Source organism: Chiloscyllium plagiosum, chromosome 37 (assembly GCF_004010195.1).
Source record: "Chiloscyllium plagiosum isolate BGI_BamShark_2017 chromosome 37, ASM401019v2, whole genome shotgun sequence".
Lineage (NCBI taxonomy): Eukaryota > Metazoa > Chordata > Chondrichthyes > Orectolobiformes > Hemiscylliidae > Chiloscyllium > Chiloscyllium plagiosum.
In genome coordinates, this window is record NC_057746.1 from 27,438,783 (window position 1) to 27,457,604 (window position 18,822).

At 42.0% G+C, this 18,822-nt stretch overlaps 1 protein-coding gene across 1 annotated transcript; it reads right to left on the reverse strand.

Annotated features, from left to right (window-relative positions):
• Positions 1–768: 768 nt before the first annotated feature.
• LOC122541425 (N-acetyllactosaminide alpha-1,3-galactosyltransferase-like) lies at positions 769–17,356 on the reverse strand. Its single transcript, XM_043678184.1, has 5 exons — positions 16,468–17,356; positions 8,734–8,831; positions 7,827–7,910; positions 2,816–2,953; positions 769–2,078 (listed from the first exon to the last, which is right to left on the reverse strand). The coding sequence occupies exons 1-5, from the start codon at positions 16,471–16,473 to the stop codon at positions 1,394–1,396; spliced, it is 1,011 nt and encodes a 336-aa protein (XP_043534119.1). The 5' UTR covers positions 16,474–17,356; the 3' UTR covers positions 769–1,393.
• Positions 17,357–18,822: the final 1,466 nt, after the last annotated feature.

The window sequence follows — 18,822 nt, forward strand, 5'->3', positions numbered from 1 at the left end:
GACATAAGGTGTACAAATCTTTATTCAGTTTCCACCACCAGGAAGAAAGGAAACACCCAAGTGGCCAGTGACAAGCAGTGCCCTTCTCAGAGGGCAATGCTGCATCATGAAACAGTGAAGGGAAGGCAGGGATTAAATCAAAATAGAGTTGGAGGGGGAAATTATACACTCCACTCCTTGCGGTGCCCACCTCTCCCTGAAAGTCTCGAAGGTGTTGGTGGACACCGTGTGCTCCTTCTCCAGGGACAACTGGGCTCTGACATAACCACGGAAGAGGGCAGGCAATCAGCCATAACGACCCCCTCCATAGCCGCAACCTGGACCTGCTTATGGCCAGTTTGGCCTTGCCCAGGAACCTGCTTCTTTTGAAAAGGAGGTGAGCACAATCAGGACTGGTCTTTAAGTTAGGACCTTGCCAATAGTCTCTGCACAATGAGCACCACTTTTGGCATAAAGCTGGGTACTATGATTGCTTGAAATTTACAAAAAAGCAACAGGCAATCAATTCACCTGGAGAGCCATGAAATAGGTGAATTGCACAGTGTAAACCTCTGATAGCACTTTGTCACTGTGGAGGAGTGCAGTTGGTAAGTATCCATTCAATTTACATCTTGATACGGAATAAAAAGTAAAGACCCTTCAAACTGTATTTCTTCACAATTAGCATCGCACTTTGACAAAAAGAAGGCTGGCTATAATTATATACAATCCTTGCAAAAACCTGGATGGGTGGAGTCCACTACCATGACCGATTTCAGATTATTGAAATGTACTATAAATTTTTATTTAAAACTCCCAGCAATGTAGAAAAGCACATCCTGATTTAATATCAAACAAGATTAAAGCCAACACCTTTCAGTGCAAATTGAGCCTAATTTGACTCTTGTTTCTCCACAACTGTTAATAATCATCTTTTCAGCAAAACAACCGATTCATTTTAAAATAAATTATGGATTATGCTTCAAAAAGGTAACTGGAAAAGAGTCCTTGTTCTAATTATCTTCGCTGTAAAGAATTTGTAATTTGTGAGGAGAAGACTGCTTGCAACAATATGTGGAAGAGGCTGTGATTTGGTGGTGAACACCCTCAGACACACAAGCTAGGCAGAATATTGGAGTAAGTGATTGACTGAACGACAATCAGAATAGGGATAGTCAAACTCTTCAAATCCAAGGACTGGTGTCAGTTCCACTCATAATGTTCCTGAATGGAAAAATCGGCCCCAAGCAGTTAGCCCTTGCCATGCATTAAAGACTGCAAAATTCTTGTCTGGAATTGTTTTGTTCAAAGATTTGAAAGGACGTGTTTTGATTTTAATGGTTGACAAGAGAGAGAGTCCCAGTCAAATGATGATAACCTAGCAACAGGAAAGGTTAGTAGACTCCTCTCCCATTCAATTGTCACGTAATTTCTTATAGTCCTTGGGCATCCATTTCATCCTGACGTATCTGATATATTTGGCTGGCCTTCGATCCCAGCAATACTCAGGAGATAAGAGCTTAGCAGGTTTGTGATCCAAAAAGTAACGGTTCAAGTGGCTCTCATCATGCCAGATTGCCTCGATACCTTTGCTTTTGTCTCTGATGATCCCGTCCAGGCAGCTCCTAGTCAGGTTAAAAACCAGGTATGGTGTGCCTCCGAAAACAGCAGCATGATAATAGAAGTCTCCCTCGTCTGGTGCGATGTAAGCTGCTGAGTTTGGGTTACGCTCATAGGTGAATTGGTTGCGGCTGGCGGTGAGGAAAGCCGAGTGGATCTGAGCGACTGAGTCTGCCAAAGCTTCAGCCCCAAAACGCCCCACAAAGACCTGGTCAACATCAAAGCAGAAGAGATAGGTGACCTCAAAACGGATCTTATCCTGGATGAGGTCATTGATTTGCTGCATACGCATCATGCTGATGTCCTGCCAGCGAGATTGTTTGGGAACCTGGATCACGTTCATGGTCCGGCCTGGAGACATCTGCAGTTCAGGGGCTTTGCTGACATTGTCAACCATCACGTAATAGATCACCTGGAGTCCTTTCATGAAATGCTGCTCTGCTGAAACCAAGAAATCCTTCAAATATCTGTCAATGTACCTGATGGGGGGGGGGACGACAAGGGTTAAAACTTCTTGCAATCCAAAGGCCCCCACTAAAACAAAAACAACATTTTTGTTCTTTGTCTTGCTTCAGATAACATTGACAGAAGGTCATTAATTTCAGTTTTGCACTAGAAATGAGCTGATGTCAAGTTTCTTTACACGACGGAGCATGAAGTGTTGTGGGAGAGGTCATTTCACCCACCAAACGACAACTGGATGAATATTTGCAGGATTAAGATATGCATCAGGATATGTATCATGATACAAGGATCTGGAGAGCGCGGGACAGTGGACTAGTGCATTACTATTCCATACTGTATAATTCTATGACTCGATGACAATGGGAGAGGACATAATTGTGAGATTAGTTTGAGATTGCTACAGGGCTATGGGGAAACTACAGGACAATAGGATTAATTTGAGATTGATACAGGGTTCTGGGAAGTATGGTTGCTGCAGAATTAAGTTCGGATTGAGACAGAATTTTGGGGAAACAGCAGACCAGTGGGACTAATTTAGAAATGATACAGGACTGTGGGATATAAGGGAGGGCACAGTGGGATTGATTTGGGACTGGACAGGGTTCTTGGCAAACAATAGGGTAGCAGAATTAATTTGGGATGAATATCCTGATATAGGTTGGATATAAATTGGACCAATATTAAATGAATGGATTAACTAGACAAATTAGAGGGGACCAGAAATGCAAATCTGACAGTCTCTCTATCTTACCTTCCAATCGCAAATACGGTCAGGCCAATCACCACCTTCTTTTGAATGTAGAATTCATCACGTTCCAATGGGTCAAAGGTCCCATCCCACATAATAGGAGCACCCCATGAGGTCTTTGTCTGTTGATCGGTAACAGCACTTCAAACAGAACAAAGATGTTAGCAGCTGTAATATAGTAGGGGATCCTCATCACAAGATGCTTTCTTTTAATGTTCTCGAATAGTTTAAACCCAGAGACCAACATATTCCCAACAGATGGTCCCAATATGTCTATCTTCTCAAAGTAAGTCACACCGTGAGAATATATTCAAAATTGCATCAAAGAAATTGAGAACTATGATAGCTAACAATATTTTTGCTCTTAAAATTTGTGGCTTTGCAAAACTGGGCTAATAGTAGTGTAGTGGTAGTGTCACTCGACTAACAATCCAGGGATGTGGACAATTTTTCTACTTTTGAGTGAACATAAAATCAGCTGGATGCAGAAATGTGCAGACAAATTAAGGCACAAAATAATATAGAATAACAGTCCCTTGGGGCATTTCAACTACTCTGATATTAATTGAACAGAAGAGATAGGTAAAGGGAATTAGGAAATGGAATTTCTCCAAAATGTGCAAAATTGCTTTCAAAACCACAATTTAAAAATCCAAACAAAGGATGATTTGTTTTTGGGTTGAAACAGGTATGAGAAATATTAGCTGAGGAGCATCTAAGCAACAGTGACCATAACATAATATTCTTTGAGATGATAATAAAGAAGGGTGTAAGTATAATTAAAACCAGATCAATAAGTTGGGAAAAGCCAATTTGTGGGATTGAGCATGGAACCTGTAAAAATTAAATGAGCCAACATATTGGCAGAAAATGCTGAGGAACAACAATGGAAAACATTTAAAACGGTGTTCAGCAGAGTACGGGGAAAACATATTTCATTGAGAAAAAATATCAAATCAAACACTAGTCAGACTCTGCGAGTAAATAAAGTATAAAGGAACACTGAGAGGAAAGCAAAAAAGCAGACATAAAATACATAGGCAGCAAAGATGACACAATGTGAAGGATGAGGAGAATAATACAGTGTGGGGCTGCATTGTGGCTCAGTGGTTAGCACTGCTACCTCACAGCAGCAGGATACAATTCCAACCTTAGGTGACTGGTGTGTGGAATTTGCAACCTCTCCCATGTCTGCGCAGATTTTTTTCAGGTGCTCTAGTTTCCTTCCACTGTCCAAAGATATGCAGGTTAGGTGGATTGGCCATGAGAAATTCAGGGTTACAGGAATAGGGTAGGGGAGTGAGCCTGGGTGGGATTCTCTTCAGAGAGTCAGTGTGGACTTGTTGAGCCAAATGGCATGTTCCCACGGTAGAGATTCTATGATTCAGTAAAAGAAAACAGAATTAGGAATGCAAAGACATTTCATTTTTTTTCTAGTATGGAAGGCTGTGATGGGGATAGGAATCGTGAGAGAGAGACACACAGACATTATACCATAGGTAACAACAGAGAGGTGACAGAAATAACAATTAATTTTTTTCTCTCTGTTTTTAACCAGGGAGATATAATATTTGGAGATAATATTGAATGACAAAATGTGAAATGGGATAAGTGAATTTAAAATTTTTAAAAGGTGTATTAAATAAACTAAACAACCACAAAGAGGATAAAGCCTTGGTCCGGGTGGGTTGATTTCATATATAGAACCTAGGAAAGTGATAGTAAAGGCATTATTGCTCATAACTCATAATACTTTAAATCAAGGTGCAGGACCAGAGGCTTGGTGATAGCTAATGTAATTAAGTATTACATAAAAGGTGACAACATGTCCAGGGGAATGGACCAGTCAGTTTAGCATCGTTGGTAAGAAAATAATGGAATCCTTTCTAAAGGAGAGAAAAAAAAAATCCAGAGTGGAGAAATTTAATAATGAAATGACAGCATGGATTTTAAAATTGAAAGTCCTGTTTATTCACACCTTTTGTGCAAGCATTCAATAGATGTAATCTATCTGGAGTTCCAAAGGACCTTCAATCAGTTTCCCAAATTAGACTAACAAATAAGATCTGTGAATGTGAATAAGGGGACATGTGGCAGAATGTAGTTCATAGCTGATTTCAAGATAGAATGCAGAGCATGGAAGTAAAGGGTAGTTATTCAGAATGAAAGAAGTGGGGATACAATGTTCCACAAGGATCAGTTCTGCAACCATTGCTGTCACAATTTACCTGAATGATTTGTACTTTGAAATCAAAAACACAATTTCTATATTTAAACGTTACATTAAATTGTGGAGGGGGCAGAGATGTAACTAACCATAAGGTGCTGGGTCCATTGTTGTATGTTTTTTATATGAACAATTTGGATGAGAATTTGGGAGGTATGGTTAGCACATTTATAGATGACACTAAAATTGATGCTAGTTCTGAGGCAAGGTCACTGGACCAGAAACATTAACTCTGATTTCTCTCCAAAGGTGCTGCCAGACCTTCTTAATTTTTTCAGCAATTTCTGTTTTTTTTCTGATTTACAACATCTGCAGTTCTTCTGATTTTTAAAAATCTGCCCACCTCTGCCTTGAATATATTTAATTACCCAGTCTTGAAAGCCCTCAGCAGTAAGGAATTACAAATATTCACTATTATCTGAGAGAACAAATTCCTCCTTATCTCTGATTTAACTGAACAATTTCTCACTCTGACATTACAAACGCTGGTCCTACAGTCTCCCATCTATCGTGTCCATTTCGCATGCAATTTTATATGTTGCAATGCCCATTAGCTTTGAACTGCCCTACCCTTGTCTATTCACATTATCTATGCCACTCATAGACCTTTTTAAGGTCACATGTCTGCTCCCGATGCTTCAGGGAAAAGAGTCCTAACCTATCCAGCATCTCAGAGAGTCACAGAGTCATAGAGATGTACAGCACGGAAACAGACCCTTCAGTCCAATTTGTCCCTGTCAACCAGATATCCTAACCTACTCTAGTTCCTTGTGCCAGCACTTGGTCCACATTCCTCTAAACCATTCCCATTCATATGCCCATCCAGATGCCTTTTAGTGCTGTAATTGTACCAGCCTCCGCCACTTCCTCTGGAAGCTCATTCCACACACGCACCACCCTATGCGTGAAAAGGGTGCCCCTTAGGTCTCTTTTATATCTTTCCACTCTCACCCTAAACCTATCCCCTTTAATTCTGGATTCCCTCACCACAAGGAAAATACATTGTCTATTTCTCCTGTCCATGCCCTCCATGATTTTATAAACCTCTATAAGGTCACCCCTCAGCCTCTGATGCTCCTGGAAAAACAGCCCCAGCCTATTCAACCTCTCCCTATAGCTCAAATCCTCCAGCCATGGCAACATCCTTGTAAATCTTTTCTGAACCCTGTCAAGTTTCACAACATTCTTCGGGTAGGAAGATCAGAATTGCGTGCATTATTCCAAAAGTGGACGAACCAGTGTAATCAATACACCCGAAAGGTTGACTTCTGTACCTCCTGATGCTGCCTGGCTTGCTGCCTCCTGCCTGTCTACTTTGGATTCCAGCTTCTGAAGTTTTTTTGTCTCTAAACAGTTTTCTGTACCTCCGCAACATGAGCTCCAACTGCTATACTCAGTGCTCTTTGCTGTCCACAACACTTCCAATTTTGGTGTCATCTGCAAACTTATTAACTTTATCTCCAATGTTCACATCAAAATCATTTATGTAAATGGCGAAAAGTCCTTGTGAATACTTTTGCACACTTTTCAGTTTTATAACATTCTTCCTGTGGCAGTTGACCGGAATTGTATCTAGTATTCTAAAAGTGGCCTTACCAATGTCTTGTACAGCTGTAAAAACATGTCCCAACTCATGTACTCAATGCTCTGACTGATAAGTGTGCCAGGTGTCTTCTTCCCTACCCTCTCTACCTGTGACACCACTGTCCAGGAATGGTGTACCTGCACCACTAGAGCTCTCTGTTCAACAACACCCCCCAGGGTCTGACCATTACTCCTCCCCTAGTTTGTCTTACCAAAATGCAACACCTCATTTATCTGCTTTAAACTCCATATCTATTGATCAGGACACTATGGACCTCAACTTTATTAACCTGGGATTTAATTCCTAATGAATTGTATGTATTTCTCATTAGCTTTCTAACAGATAGACAGCATTCTCAGAATGGGTTTTAATTTAACATCCCTGCACAAAGCAGTTATAGAAAGATCCAACCTTCACTGCCAGTAAAATTGATGCATTTTAAGGATGGGTTTCAATGCAAAGGAAAAGACAGTGTGACTTGCATTTATATATCATGTTTCATAAACTTAGGACATCCCAATGAAATACTTTTGAACTGTAGTCGTAGTTGAATTCCAAGACACCCAGCAGCTAATGCTTGTACAGCCAGATGCCCCATACTAAGCTGTTTGATAAGTCATCACTGTTTTCAGTGAGGTTGTTTGCGAGATAAGTGTTGGAAGCATAGAGTCATAGAGATGTACAGCACAGAAACAGACCCTTTGGTATGCGCATGTGGTACAACTCAACTGTTCTTTTAGAACGTACATGGCGCTGGAAAGCAGACACTTCCAATACTGCAGCACTCCCTCAATATTGCACTGGTAATGTTAGTTTTGTTTCTGTGTTCAAGTCCTGGAGTGGGCCTTGAATGCAAGGCTTCTGATATGAACGTGGGAGATGAAATTGACAATGTCAGCTTCTTGCTCCAGAAAAGTTTACAGATGTGCAGAAACTTGAAAGTGTACCACACGCTTCCAATTGAAAGGCCAATGCATGATGTCTCTTAGTCTTACACTTCCCTGACCAGCTTAGACCTCCCTTACAAATTGATCCTAACCCCCTTCCCCCACTTCTGCTAACTATTGGAATCACTTACCTTTGATTGCACAACATTTTGGATCATTACATCAGTCTGACAGACTTTGTTCAGAGTAAACACATGCTGTGGTGGGCACAGTTCTATAGTAGGCAGTAAATTAGGATTAGAGACCATTACATACCTATCATTGAACCAATTTTCATATTTTGTAATGACGTAACTTTTCCTCCATTTAAACTCTGGTTTCTCTTTGGCAGCCCGCATTCTAAGGGTTGTGAGGAGAGAAAAGAAGAGAAAAAGAAAGGGTGTGATTGAATGAACTTGCTGAAATCTGACAGGAATTATCAAGGTAAAGGTTATTGGAAGTACATGAAAGCTCAGAATACATGTCACCAGGATTAGGAAGACAGCAAACTGTTGGGAGCAAACTGAGAGTAATAACATTCCTGAAACACATACATTGTCCTCAAGATAATTTAGGATCTAGATTCCTGTCATTTATGATGGAAATAATAGTGCAGTTTGGGCAGAAGAGGACAAGGATACTGGAGAACCTGAGTTACATGTCTCAGTCTCATTGTGGACTGAGGTGAGTATTATCTGACCTGGTTTAATCATAGAATGAGGTGAGGGTTACTTGGTCCAACCTCACGATGGACTGAGAAGAGTGATGCCTGTCAGAGTTTCACTATAGATGCAGTGAGTGCCACTTGGCCCAGTCTGACTGGGAATAAAGTGTGTATTACCTGTCACAGTCTCACTGTTCATGAGGTGAGTGTTCCCCTCACAGAAAGTTTCCTGTCCCAATCTCACTGCAGATTAAGGCGTGAATTAAGGTGCATATTTAGTCCACATGACTCACTATCCAGTAATGAACTTGTCCTTTTTTCTATAAATTAATTACCGGATTTCCCTTTGTAAGTTTCTGTTGAAGCATGAACTGAAGCTTTCTCTCCTCTGTGAATTTATCACATTCCAATGCTGTAGACTAATGATATGAATGTTGATGTGACCTTGAGAACTATTCAATGGCAGGTTTACACAACAAAGGCATACACAACAAGTATTGTGCTCCAAATGTTACTTACATTAACCTGGGCGAATTAAAAGAAATGTACACCAGAGACAGGAGTGTTGCACATGTCAGAGCAATAAAGAGCAATTGTGTGCGGCTATCCAACCTGACCTGTAAGTAGGAAAACATTTTATTTGAGTAAAGTTCGAAGTTTGAAATGGATTAATTCATAATTAACAGAGTTTTAACATTGTCCTTTATGCAATGGCTTTCTCAGTATAAGACAGAATCATAAGGAGGCCATTTGGTCCATTGAATCTGCTCTGCCAATCAGTGAGCTAATCTAATCCTCAATTCCTCTTTCCTGCTTTGCCCATACCCTTTCATTCCCTTACTATTGAAAAATTCATCTCACCTGCACAATGCTTCATAGAATCCCTACAGTGTTGAGGCTGGCCATTTGGCCAATCACTTCCACACTGACCCTCTGAAGACCATCCAATGCAGACCCAGGCCTATCCCTGCATTTCCCATCGTTAGTCCACTAAGCCTGCACATCCTGGGATGCTATGGGCAATTTAAAATGGCCATTCCACCGATTCTGCGTGTCTTTAGACTTTGGGAGGAAACCGGAGCACCCAGAGCAAACCCACACAGATATGGGGAGAATGTGAAAACTCCACATAGACACTCACCTGAGGCTAGAAATGAACCTGGGTTCCTGGCACTGTGAGGCAGCAGAGCTAACCACTGAGCCACCATTCTTCATGACACAGCTCCTACAGTCATCTGCAGTAAAGAAATCCCTCCTCATCTCTGTGTTAAATGGATGACCCTTTACTCAGAGATTGTGGTCGATGGTCCTAGACTTTCCCACATGGAGAAACAATCTTTCAGCATCCATCCTCTTGAACATCCTAAGAATCTTACATGTGTCAATAAGGTCTCCTGTTATTCATCTAAATGTCCAGACCCACCTACTCAACCTTTTATCGTAAGGAAATCCCTCGATTTCTGGGATTATCCTGGTGAACCTTCTCTGTACTGTCTTCAAGGCTAGTATTTCTGTTCTGATGATATTCTAATGAACTGTCACCAGACTCAAAACGTTAACTGTGTTTTCTTCTCACAGATGCTACCAGACCTGCTGAGTTTCTCCAGCAATTTCTACTTTTACTGTTGTATAACTAGTGCCTTACATTGTTTTAGCAGCACATCCTTATTTTTATACTCCATGGCTTTTGAAACAAAGTCTAATGTTTTATGTACCTGTTACCTGCAGAACTTGTATTCTAGTTTTCTGTGATACTGCACTGAGGTCTCCCAAATCCATCTGTGCTGCAACCTTCATCCCTTTAATCATCTTCAGCTCCTCTATCCAACTTGCCAAAGTGCATAACCTCACATCTTGCCAGGCCAAATATTTGCCCATTCACCTGACCCATCTCTGTCCCTCTGCAGACTGTTTGCATCATCTGCTTGTTTCCCCATCTATTTTTGTGCCATTCACAAACCTGCCTATTCACTTCCCTCATCCAAGTCATTAATATCTTGGAATTTACTATGATCCCAGCACTGATCCCTGTGGCACTCCAGTGGTGACAGTTTTCATTCTGAAAATGCCCCTCTTATCCCAACTCTCTGTCTTCTGTTCGCAAATCCTCTATCAATGTTAATATACTGTACACCAACTGTTATCTTAAAAGCAGCCTAATGTGCATCGCCTTAAAGAACACTATTTGGAAATCTAAATACATTAAGCCTACTACTTCCCCTTTACTTATCCTGATGGTTACCTTCTCAACGAACTCTAATAATTTTGACAAGCATGATTTTCCCTTCATGAAGCAAGCTGACTCTGCTTGATCATATTATGTGGTTCTAAATGCTCTGCTGTTACTTTCTTTATAATAGACTCTAACATTTTCCCAGTGATAGATTTTCTTTCAACCTAAGGAGACGGAGGATAAATTCTGAAAAATGAGATGAGAATGTCAGATGAAATATGAACGCAAGAATTTGAATTTTCCAGAGATGTAATCAAATAGTTTTGAATAGCCAACTTCCTGAATTGAAAGCTCGTTCCTGATGAAGGGCTTTTGCCCGAAACATTTCTCCTGCTCCTCGGATGCTGTCTGACTTGCTGTGCTTTTTCAGCACCACTCTAATCTTGATTCTAATCTCCAGCATCTGCAGTACCCACTTCCGCCTAACCTCCTGAAATAGGACAGTGCATGCGTTGTGAAGTATAAGGAGCGCTAGAATCGGGTTTTTATTTGTAAATGAAGACTCACTTCTATATGGTGTGACTTTATTGACTTCAAGTCGGAAGAAATTGATGTGATGGTCATGTCACTGGATTAATAATCCAGAGGCCCTCTTTAATATTCTGGTCACATGCATTCGTATCCCGCAAAATGACTTAGTGCAATTTAAATTCAATGACGAAATAAATTTGGAATTTAAGGCTAGTCACTGCAATGGTGACCATGAAGTTATCATTGTCATCAAAACCCATCTGGTTGGCCAACATCCTTTAGAAAGGAAATATCTCACCTTAACAGCTCGCCCTGCATAGTACGTTCAAGGGCAAATGGGATGGGCAACCAATTATAGTTTTGCCTGTGTTGCCCACTTCCCAAGAAAGAATATAATTGAGACAAAGAAATACTGTGAAGCTTTCATTGCTGCTGCATAACCAGCCCGTTTTGCATGATGGAAGTTCCCTCAAACAGCATTACGGCAATGATCAGATAATGCATGTTTCTTTAGTGATGTTAGCAATAAATGTTGGCGAAGACGCAACATTGTTATGCTATGCACACCCATATTTGAGTGTGGTTTATAATTTCCCTGAAATGCCTTCAGATAACATATTTTATGAAGTAAATGTTAGGTTGGTCCCTCTTGAATTATGTTCTGCATTGTTCTTTATAGCTTCTCCAAGGAATGTCTGTCTTTTCATTTTTGTTGTAGCCCTCAACGTCACAAATGCTCTGTTCATTATTATGGAATAATTACCTGTGCATAAGAGAAAGGAAAGAACAAAGAAGAGTACAGCACAGGAACAGTCCCTTCAGCTCACGAACACTGCACTGACATAACATCTTTCTAAACTGAAAACCTTTTGCCTCCACACTGTGCATATCCCTCAATTCCCTGACTATTCATATTTCTGTCAAAATGCCTCTTAAATGTTGCGATTGTATCTATCTCCGCCACCTCCTCTGGCAACACATTCCAGGCACTTACGACCCTCTGTGTAAAACACTTACCTCCCACATCTCCTTTAAACTTATCCTCTTTTAACCTTAAACCTATGTCCCCTTGTAACTAATATTTCTACCCTGGGAAAAAAAGACTCTGACTATCCATTCCACCCATTCTGCTTGACATAATTTTGTAAGCTTCTATCAGGTCACCCCCTCATCCTTCAAGTGAAAACAAACCAAGTTTTTTCAATCTCTCCTCATTCTTGATATCCATCAAACCAGGCAACATCCAGTAAACAATTTCTGTACCCTCTCAAAGCCTCCACATCATTCTGGTAGTGATGCAACCAGAACTTATGCAATTTTCCAAAAGCAGCCTAACTTAAGTTCTATACAGCTGCAATATGATTGTTAATTTTTATACTCTACACTCCGACCTATGAACGCAAGCATGCCTTATGCCTTCTTGACCACCCTTTCCACTTATGTTGTCACTTTCAGGGAACTGTGGACCTGTACATCTAGATATCTATGTATATTGATGCTATTAAGTGTACTGCTATTTCCTCCTACTTTAAATCTCCCTAAATTCATCACCTCACAGTTGTCCAGAACAAACTCTGTCTGCCATTTCTCCCGCCCAAGTCTCTAGCCAATTTATATCCTGCTGTATCCTCTTGCAAACCTCCTCATTCGCTGCAGCTGCCCCAATTTTGTGTCTTCTGCAAACGTACTAATCTGGCCACTTCCTTGTCGTCCAAAAATGTATATATTATTACAAACAACAGAGGTACTGAAACTGATACCTATGAAACACCATTGGTCACAGATTTTCCAAATTGTAAAATATCTTCCACCGCTTCTCTCTGTCTTTGACTAAACCAGTTCCATATCCCACTGCCGATCCCATGTGACCTCACCTTTTGCATCAACCTGCCATGAGGGACCTTGTCAAAGGCCTTGCTAAAGTCCATTTAAACAACATCCACTGCCCTGCTGTCTATCATCTTAGTCACTTTCTCAAAAAACTCAATCAAGTTTGTGAGACATGACCTTCCCCACATAAGGCCAGGCTGCCTATGACTAAGAGGTCAATATTTTTCCAAATGTGAGTAAATACTATCCGCAACAATCTTCTCCAAAAATTTCCTTACCACTGACATAAGGCTCACTTGCCTATAATTTCCCGTATTATCCCTGTTGCCGTTCTTAAACAAAAGAACGACGTTAGTTATTCTCCAGTTCTGCCAGATCTCTCCTGTGTCCAAAGAGGAAACAAAGATTTTGTATATGGTCCCAGCAATTTCTTCACCTGCCTCCCTCAGCATTCTGGGATAGATCTCATCAGGTCCTGGCGGGTTGTCTACTTTAATGCTTTTCAAAACACGAACACTTCCTTTTTTTTTCCATCAACATGCTCTAGCATATCAACATATCCCTCCCGAGACTCACCGTCCACCATATCCTTCTCCTTTGTGAATACCAATGCACAGCATTCGTTAAGGACCTCACCCACTTCCTCCAGCCCCATGCATAAAATCCCTCCTTGGGATTTTCCTTAATCCTGTTTGCCAGAGACATATCATGGATGATTTTAGCCCTCCAAATTCCTTGTTTGAGTTCTTTCCTGCTATCTTTGCATTCTTTGAGGGCTCTGTCTATCTTCAGTTTCCTAAATCTTACGTATGGCTCCATTTCCATTTTGACTAAGCTCTCAGTTTCTCTTGTCATCCAAGGTTCTGGAATCTTGCCATCCTTAGTCCTTCTTTTTCACAGGAATGTGCTGGTCCTCAACTCTAATCAACTGGCCTTTAAAAGATTCCCACATGTCAGATATGAATTTATCCTCAAAAAGCTGTCCCCAAACTGCATTCCCCAGTTTCTGTCTAAATTTATGGTCTCAGTTTAATACTTTCACCTGTGGATTACTTTTTTTCTTATCCATAAGTAACGTTAAAACTTACAGAATTATGATCACTGTTCCCGAAATGCTACCCCACTGAAAAGTTAATCATCTGGCCAGGCTCATTCCCCAATACCAGATCTGATATGACACCTTCCTCGTCGGACTATTTACATATTATTTCAAAACTCCGTCCTGAATAACAAACTCCTCTCCATCCAAGCCCCTGGCAGTAAGGGAGTCCCCGTCAATCACCCACCACAACAACCCTGTTGTTTTTACTTTTTTACTTAAGCTATCCACATATCTGTTATTATATTATGTTGCCACTCTTATCCCTCTCTCAACCAAGTCTCTATTATAGCTACAACATCACAGTTGTACATCATTTTATCTGCCCTATATGTCATTATTCCTCTCATTAAAACAATTACACTTCAGCCCACCAGTCCCCGCCATGTTCAGTAATCTCTGTTCTATTTCTTACTGGCCTTAGTCTCTGACTCCCGCTCAGCAATTTTACTTGCTGACCTACTGCTCTGGTGCCCACTCCCATGTTACACTAATTTAAACTCTCCCAAATTGCACGAACAAATCGCCCTGCCAGGATATTGATGCCCCTCCAGTTTCGGTGCAACCCGTCCTGCTGCCCCAGAAGACATTCCAATGAATCATGTACCTGAAGCTCTCTCTCTTCGATCAGCTCTAGGTCATGTATTTAACTGCACTATCTTGGTATTTGGCACAGGAAGTAATACCAAGATTGCAACCCCAGAACACCAAACCCAGGGTGCTCCACTCAAAACATTTCTACTGTTCATTGACCATTCATCTTTGTTCCAGTCATGCAGCCAATTTTGTATCCTGCTGTTCCTTTTATATTTTTTCTTTACCCAAAGTAGTATTAAACACAACTGAGTGACCATCCCACCACCGAAATCACCATAACGTCTGATTTGTTTTTTTTTCTAAACAAATAAGCACCACCAGTGCAGCCAACACAATATTTACAAGCAAAGACCACTATGAGCATTTCAAACCATCAAAAGTGGGGGAGGGGGCTGGTGGTGGGAGTGTGGGAAACGACTAAATCAAAATGGAGTTGGAGGAGGAACCTGTTCCATGTAAGCTATTTTTACTCATCAACCTGTTCAGAGATGTTATTACACACTTCCGGAGCAGGTGGGACTTGAGCCCAGGAGTAGGAAGGTTATATCTGCACCACAAGTGCTCCGAGCTGTTCCAATAATTCAATGATCGCCAACATTTCTCATGCCTGTTGTGTGGCACTTTATCAAATGCCTTTAGAAAATTCTTGTACACTGTATCAATAGCATCACCCTCATCAGATTACCTCATCAAAAAAGCCAAACATGTTAATTGAACTTAATTTGTTTTAATAAACTCACATTGACTTTCTTTAATGATCTGCACTTGCCCAAGTAGAATTGTAATGGAGTTATACTAACCATTCAGTCCCACTTGTCCATGCCAACCAGATATCCTAAATTAATCTAGTCCCATTTGCCAGCATTTGGCCCATATCCCTCTAAACCCTTCCTATTCACCTATCCATCCAAATGCCTTTTAATATTGTAATTGTACCAGCCTCCATCACTTCCTCTGGTAGCTCATTCCATTCACACACCACCCGCTGTATGAAAACTTTACACCTTAGGTCCCTGTTAAAACTTTCGCCTCTCACCTTAAACACGTGCCCTCTGGTTTTGGACTCTTATGAATTGGGTAAGGTTTTACGGATTTGCTTCCTAAAGAACTTCAGTGAATAACCTACACTTGTGGAGCGCTAGCTTAGGGATATGACCATTACACCACAAACTGCTATCTCTGAGGCCGAAGATCAAAAATCCATCAGGTCAATTAGATTCCTATCCGCAACTCATTTCCTGAATTTCGGTAAAGCATCGGAAAAGTTCAGCTAGGTCCCATCCTGTAAGTTATTTGAGCATCCGTTGGACTGCTGACAATGGTCCTCATTGGTTTGTGGCCTGGGAGCGGACTCTCGGTGACCCATCCCCTGGACATATCCCAAACTGCACGCCCACCTTGAATTAATGTTTCACAAGCCCTCTTCTTGGGAGCCATTGTGCAATGTCAAAACCGCTTGACTCCCTTCTTCTGAGGAAGGGTCATTCGAAACGGAAACGTTAACTTTGACTTCTCTCCACCGATGCTGCCAAACCTGCTGAGTTTTTTTTCCCCCAGCGATTTCTCTTTCTGTCCCTCAGTTAACGCCGACCGCGAATTACCTGGTTGTAGGTTTTTAGGTGCATCCTTGTGTGAAACTGACTGCACCGCTTGATCAAATTATGGGCTGGCAATCCCTTGTTGACACCATCCCTTCTCCCATCACCCCACCCCCCACCCATTCCCCCCCCCCCCCCCAACCACAGAACTCAGGTGAAGTCAGCCCAACTTCTCCCACCATTCCCTCTGGCGAAAGTTGCGTGTTTCCAGTCACATTGTATCACCGTGACTCTTCTGAGGAGGAATTCCGCCAAACTTTTCCCCACTCGGTGCGGCTTGCGACCCAAACTAACCCTGTAACATAGATTGTGTGACACATCGACGTCCGAGCAAAGCTTACAACCACCTTTTAATATAGGAGACATTGAGTGCAAAGACACAGCGGAATATGTTATAGACTCTTATCTCTGACAAGGTAGCTTACCTGCATTTTTTCGGTGTTACCAGCCACTGGTCGCTAGAAAGATCTTCAGTTATTCTTCCCACACACAGAGTTCTGGAGCTTGCTTGGGTTGTTTTTGGACCAGAGGCGATGAATGCCTCTTGGGTTGTCGACCCGTCCTCGGAGCGTGAGGTACAATAAACCGGTCAGCACCGATTCCGTTGCACAGCGGCCGGAGAAGCGCCCGGACACCTCCAGCACCCTTTGTCTTCGAGATGTAAAGTGTCCGCCGTCAGAGAATTCGATATTTCTTTCGGGGGTGAGGTGCGGGGAGTGTCAGTGAAGCGAGCTCTCAGAGTGAGACACTGCCCCCCACCCCTGCCGATTCCCTCTCACACACCGCTTTGTGCCGCCGGAGAGATTCGGTGACAGCTTTCCGCATTTTGCCTCATCGACCGAAACGGTGTAGCGGTGCCCAGCCGTTGACAGCGTCCGAAATCTTTTCAGCCACTGAGGTGAGCTCGCCGTTTCCACCGCAGCGATCCTTTTCTCGCTTGACGAGTTAACGCCGAGAGGGCTCTGTACCTGCGCCGTTCCAGTGTCGCTGACAATCCCCTTATCCCTTCTGAGTCAGACATGGAGGTACCTCCCGCCTTCTCATTTTCTTGCATCGGAGGGAGCTGGAGGGGGGAGATGGAATGGGGGAAGGGAGAGGCTAATGGAGGAGATAAAATAATTTCAACCCTCAGCCTCTCTCTCCCCCTCCAGCTGGGATAGAACTTGTGACTGTCTTGCCAAGCCTCAGCTGCAGAGTGGGAGCTGAACCTAGTTAATGAGACACTGGGGAGATTCTGACTGAGGCTTTCTTTAATCACTGTGGAATCGCTGTGAATGAGGACTCAGCTTTGCACCTTCAAAATTTTCATCCCCATGTCTGTTTTCTTTTTATTCCTTCCAGGATATGGCGTCGCTGGGCTAGACCAGCCTTTCATTGCCCAGAGGGCAGTTAAGAGTCAACTAAGTCTGGAGTCATATGCAGGCCAGACCAGGTAAGCACGTTAATAAACCAGATACAATTTTTAGACCAGCTCTTTATTCCGAGATTTATTGAGAGAAGGAAAATGAACAAACACAGTGGAGGAGAAAGGAATATGAGAAACATAAGCAGAGTGAGCCTATATGGCCCCTTCAGTATGATTATGATTGAGATTACCTTAAGTCTACTTTTCCACCTGTTCACCACATCAATGATTTTCTTAATGTCTGAAAGGCTACTGATAAGTACAGTCACCAGATGAGCTCCTATAGGTTCTAAGACAGAGATTTCTAACTCTCTTGAAAGGCAAAATCTCTTCGTCCTAAATAGCCAACCTTTAGGGGAAAACTACATTCCCTAGTAGAGACTCTCCAGCCAGGGAAACGGTCTCTCAGCTCCTACCCATTCAACCCCTCAAAGAATTGTATATATTTCAGTGATATTGATTCTTACTTTTCCAAAAGCCATAGAAAATAGACCACATCTGCTCCATCACTCCTCATAAAGCAATCCCCGCACCTAAAATGTCAACAGCAATCAGTCGTGTCAAGTGTTGCGCCATTGTGCTACATTTCTTCTGCAACTCTTTTCCTCCTCAGGTAATGAAGCAATTCATTTCAACATGTAAAGACACCTGGACAATATTCACTCCTGGGCTGATAAGTTATGAATAACATTTGTGCCTCAGAATTGCCAAGCAATGACCATCTCTAACATGAATGAATCTTAACTATCTTTCCCACCATTCCCCCTCCGCCCATGCCCAAATGCCCAAATACTTCCTGAACAACTGCCCCCAAGTGGGACAGGACAGGAAAGTGGATGTACAGCTAAAATCAGATTATCTATGATTCTCTCTGTACTAGAGCAGCTTGAATGGCTGACTCCTGATCCTAATTCTAATGTTCTACAAAACCAAGGTCAGGAATATGATGGAATATTGGGTTGGATGAGTGCAACGTCAACAACACTCAAGAAGCTCTGCGCCATCTAGGACAACATATCCTGTTTGAATAATTCACTATATTACACAGGCACACAGTAGCAACATTTTGCATCATCTACAATTGCACTGCAACAAATCTCCAAGTTTTCTTTGGTAGCAATAATCTCTGTCATCTAGAAGGATAATGGCAACATTAGAACTCCAGCACCTGCAAGGTACCCCCCTGCCCCCCAAAGCCATGCACTATCCTAACTTGGACACACCTGTATATCACTGATTCCTTCATGGCTACTGGTTCAAAATCCTGGAACTTCTTTAAAGGTAGTGTGAACTGATACATCTCTCCACCCCACAGGTAGTTAGGGATTAGCAATAATTACTGACCTTGCCAGTGATTGCTATATCCCATGAATGA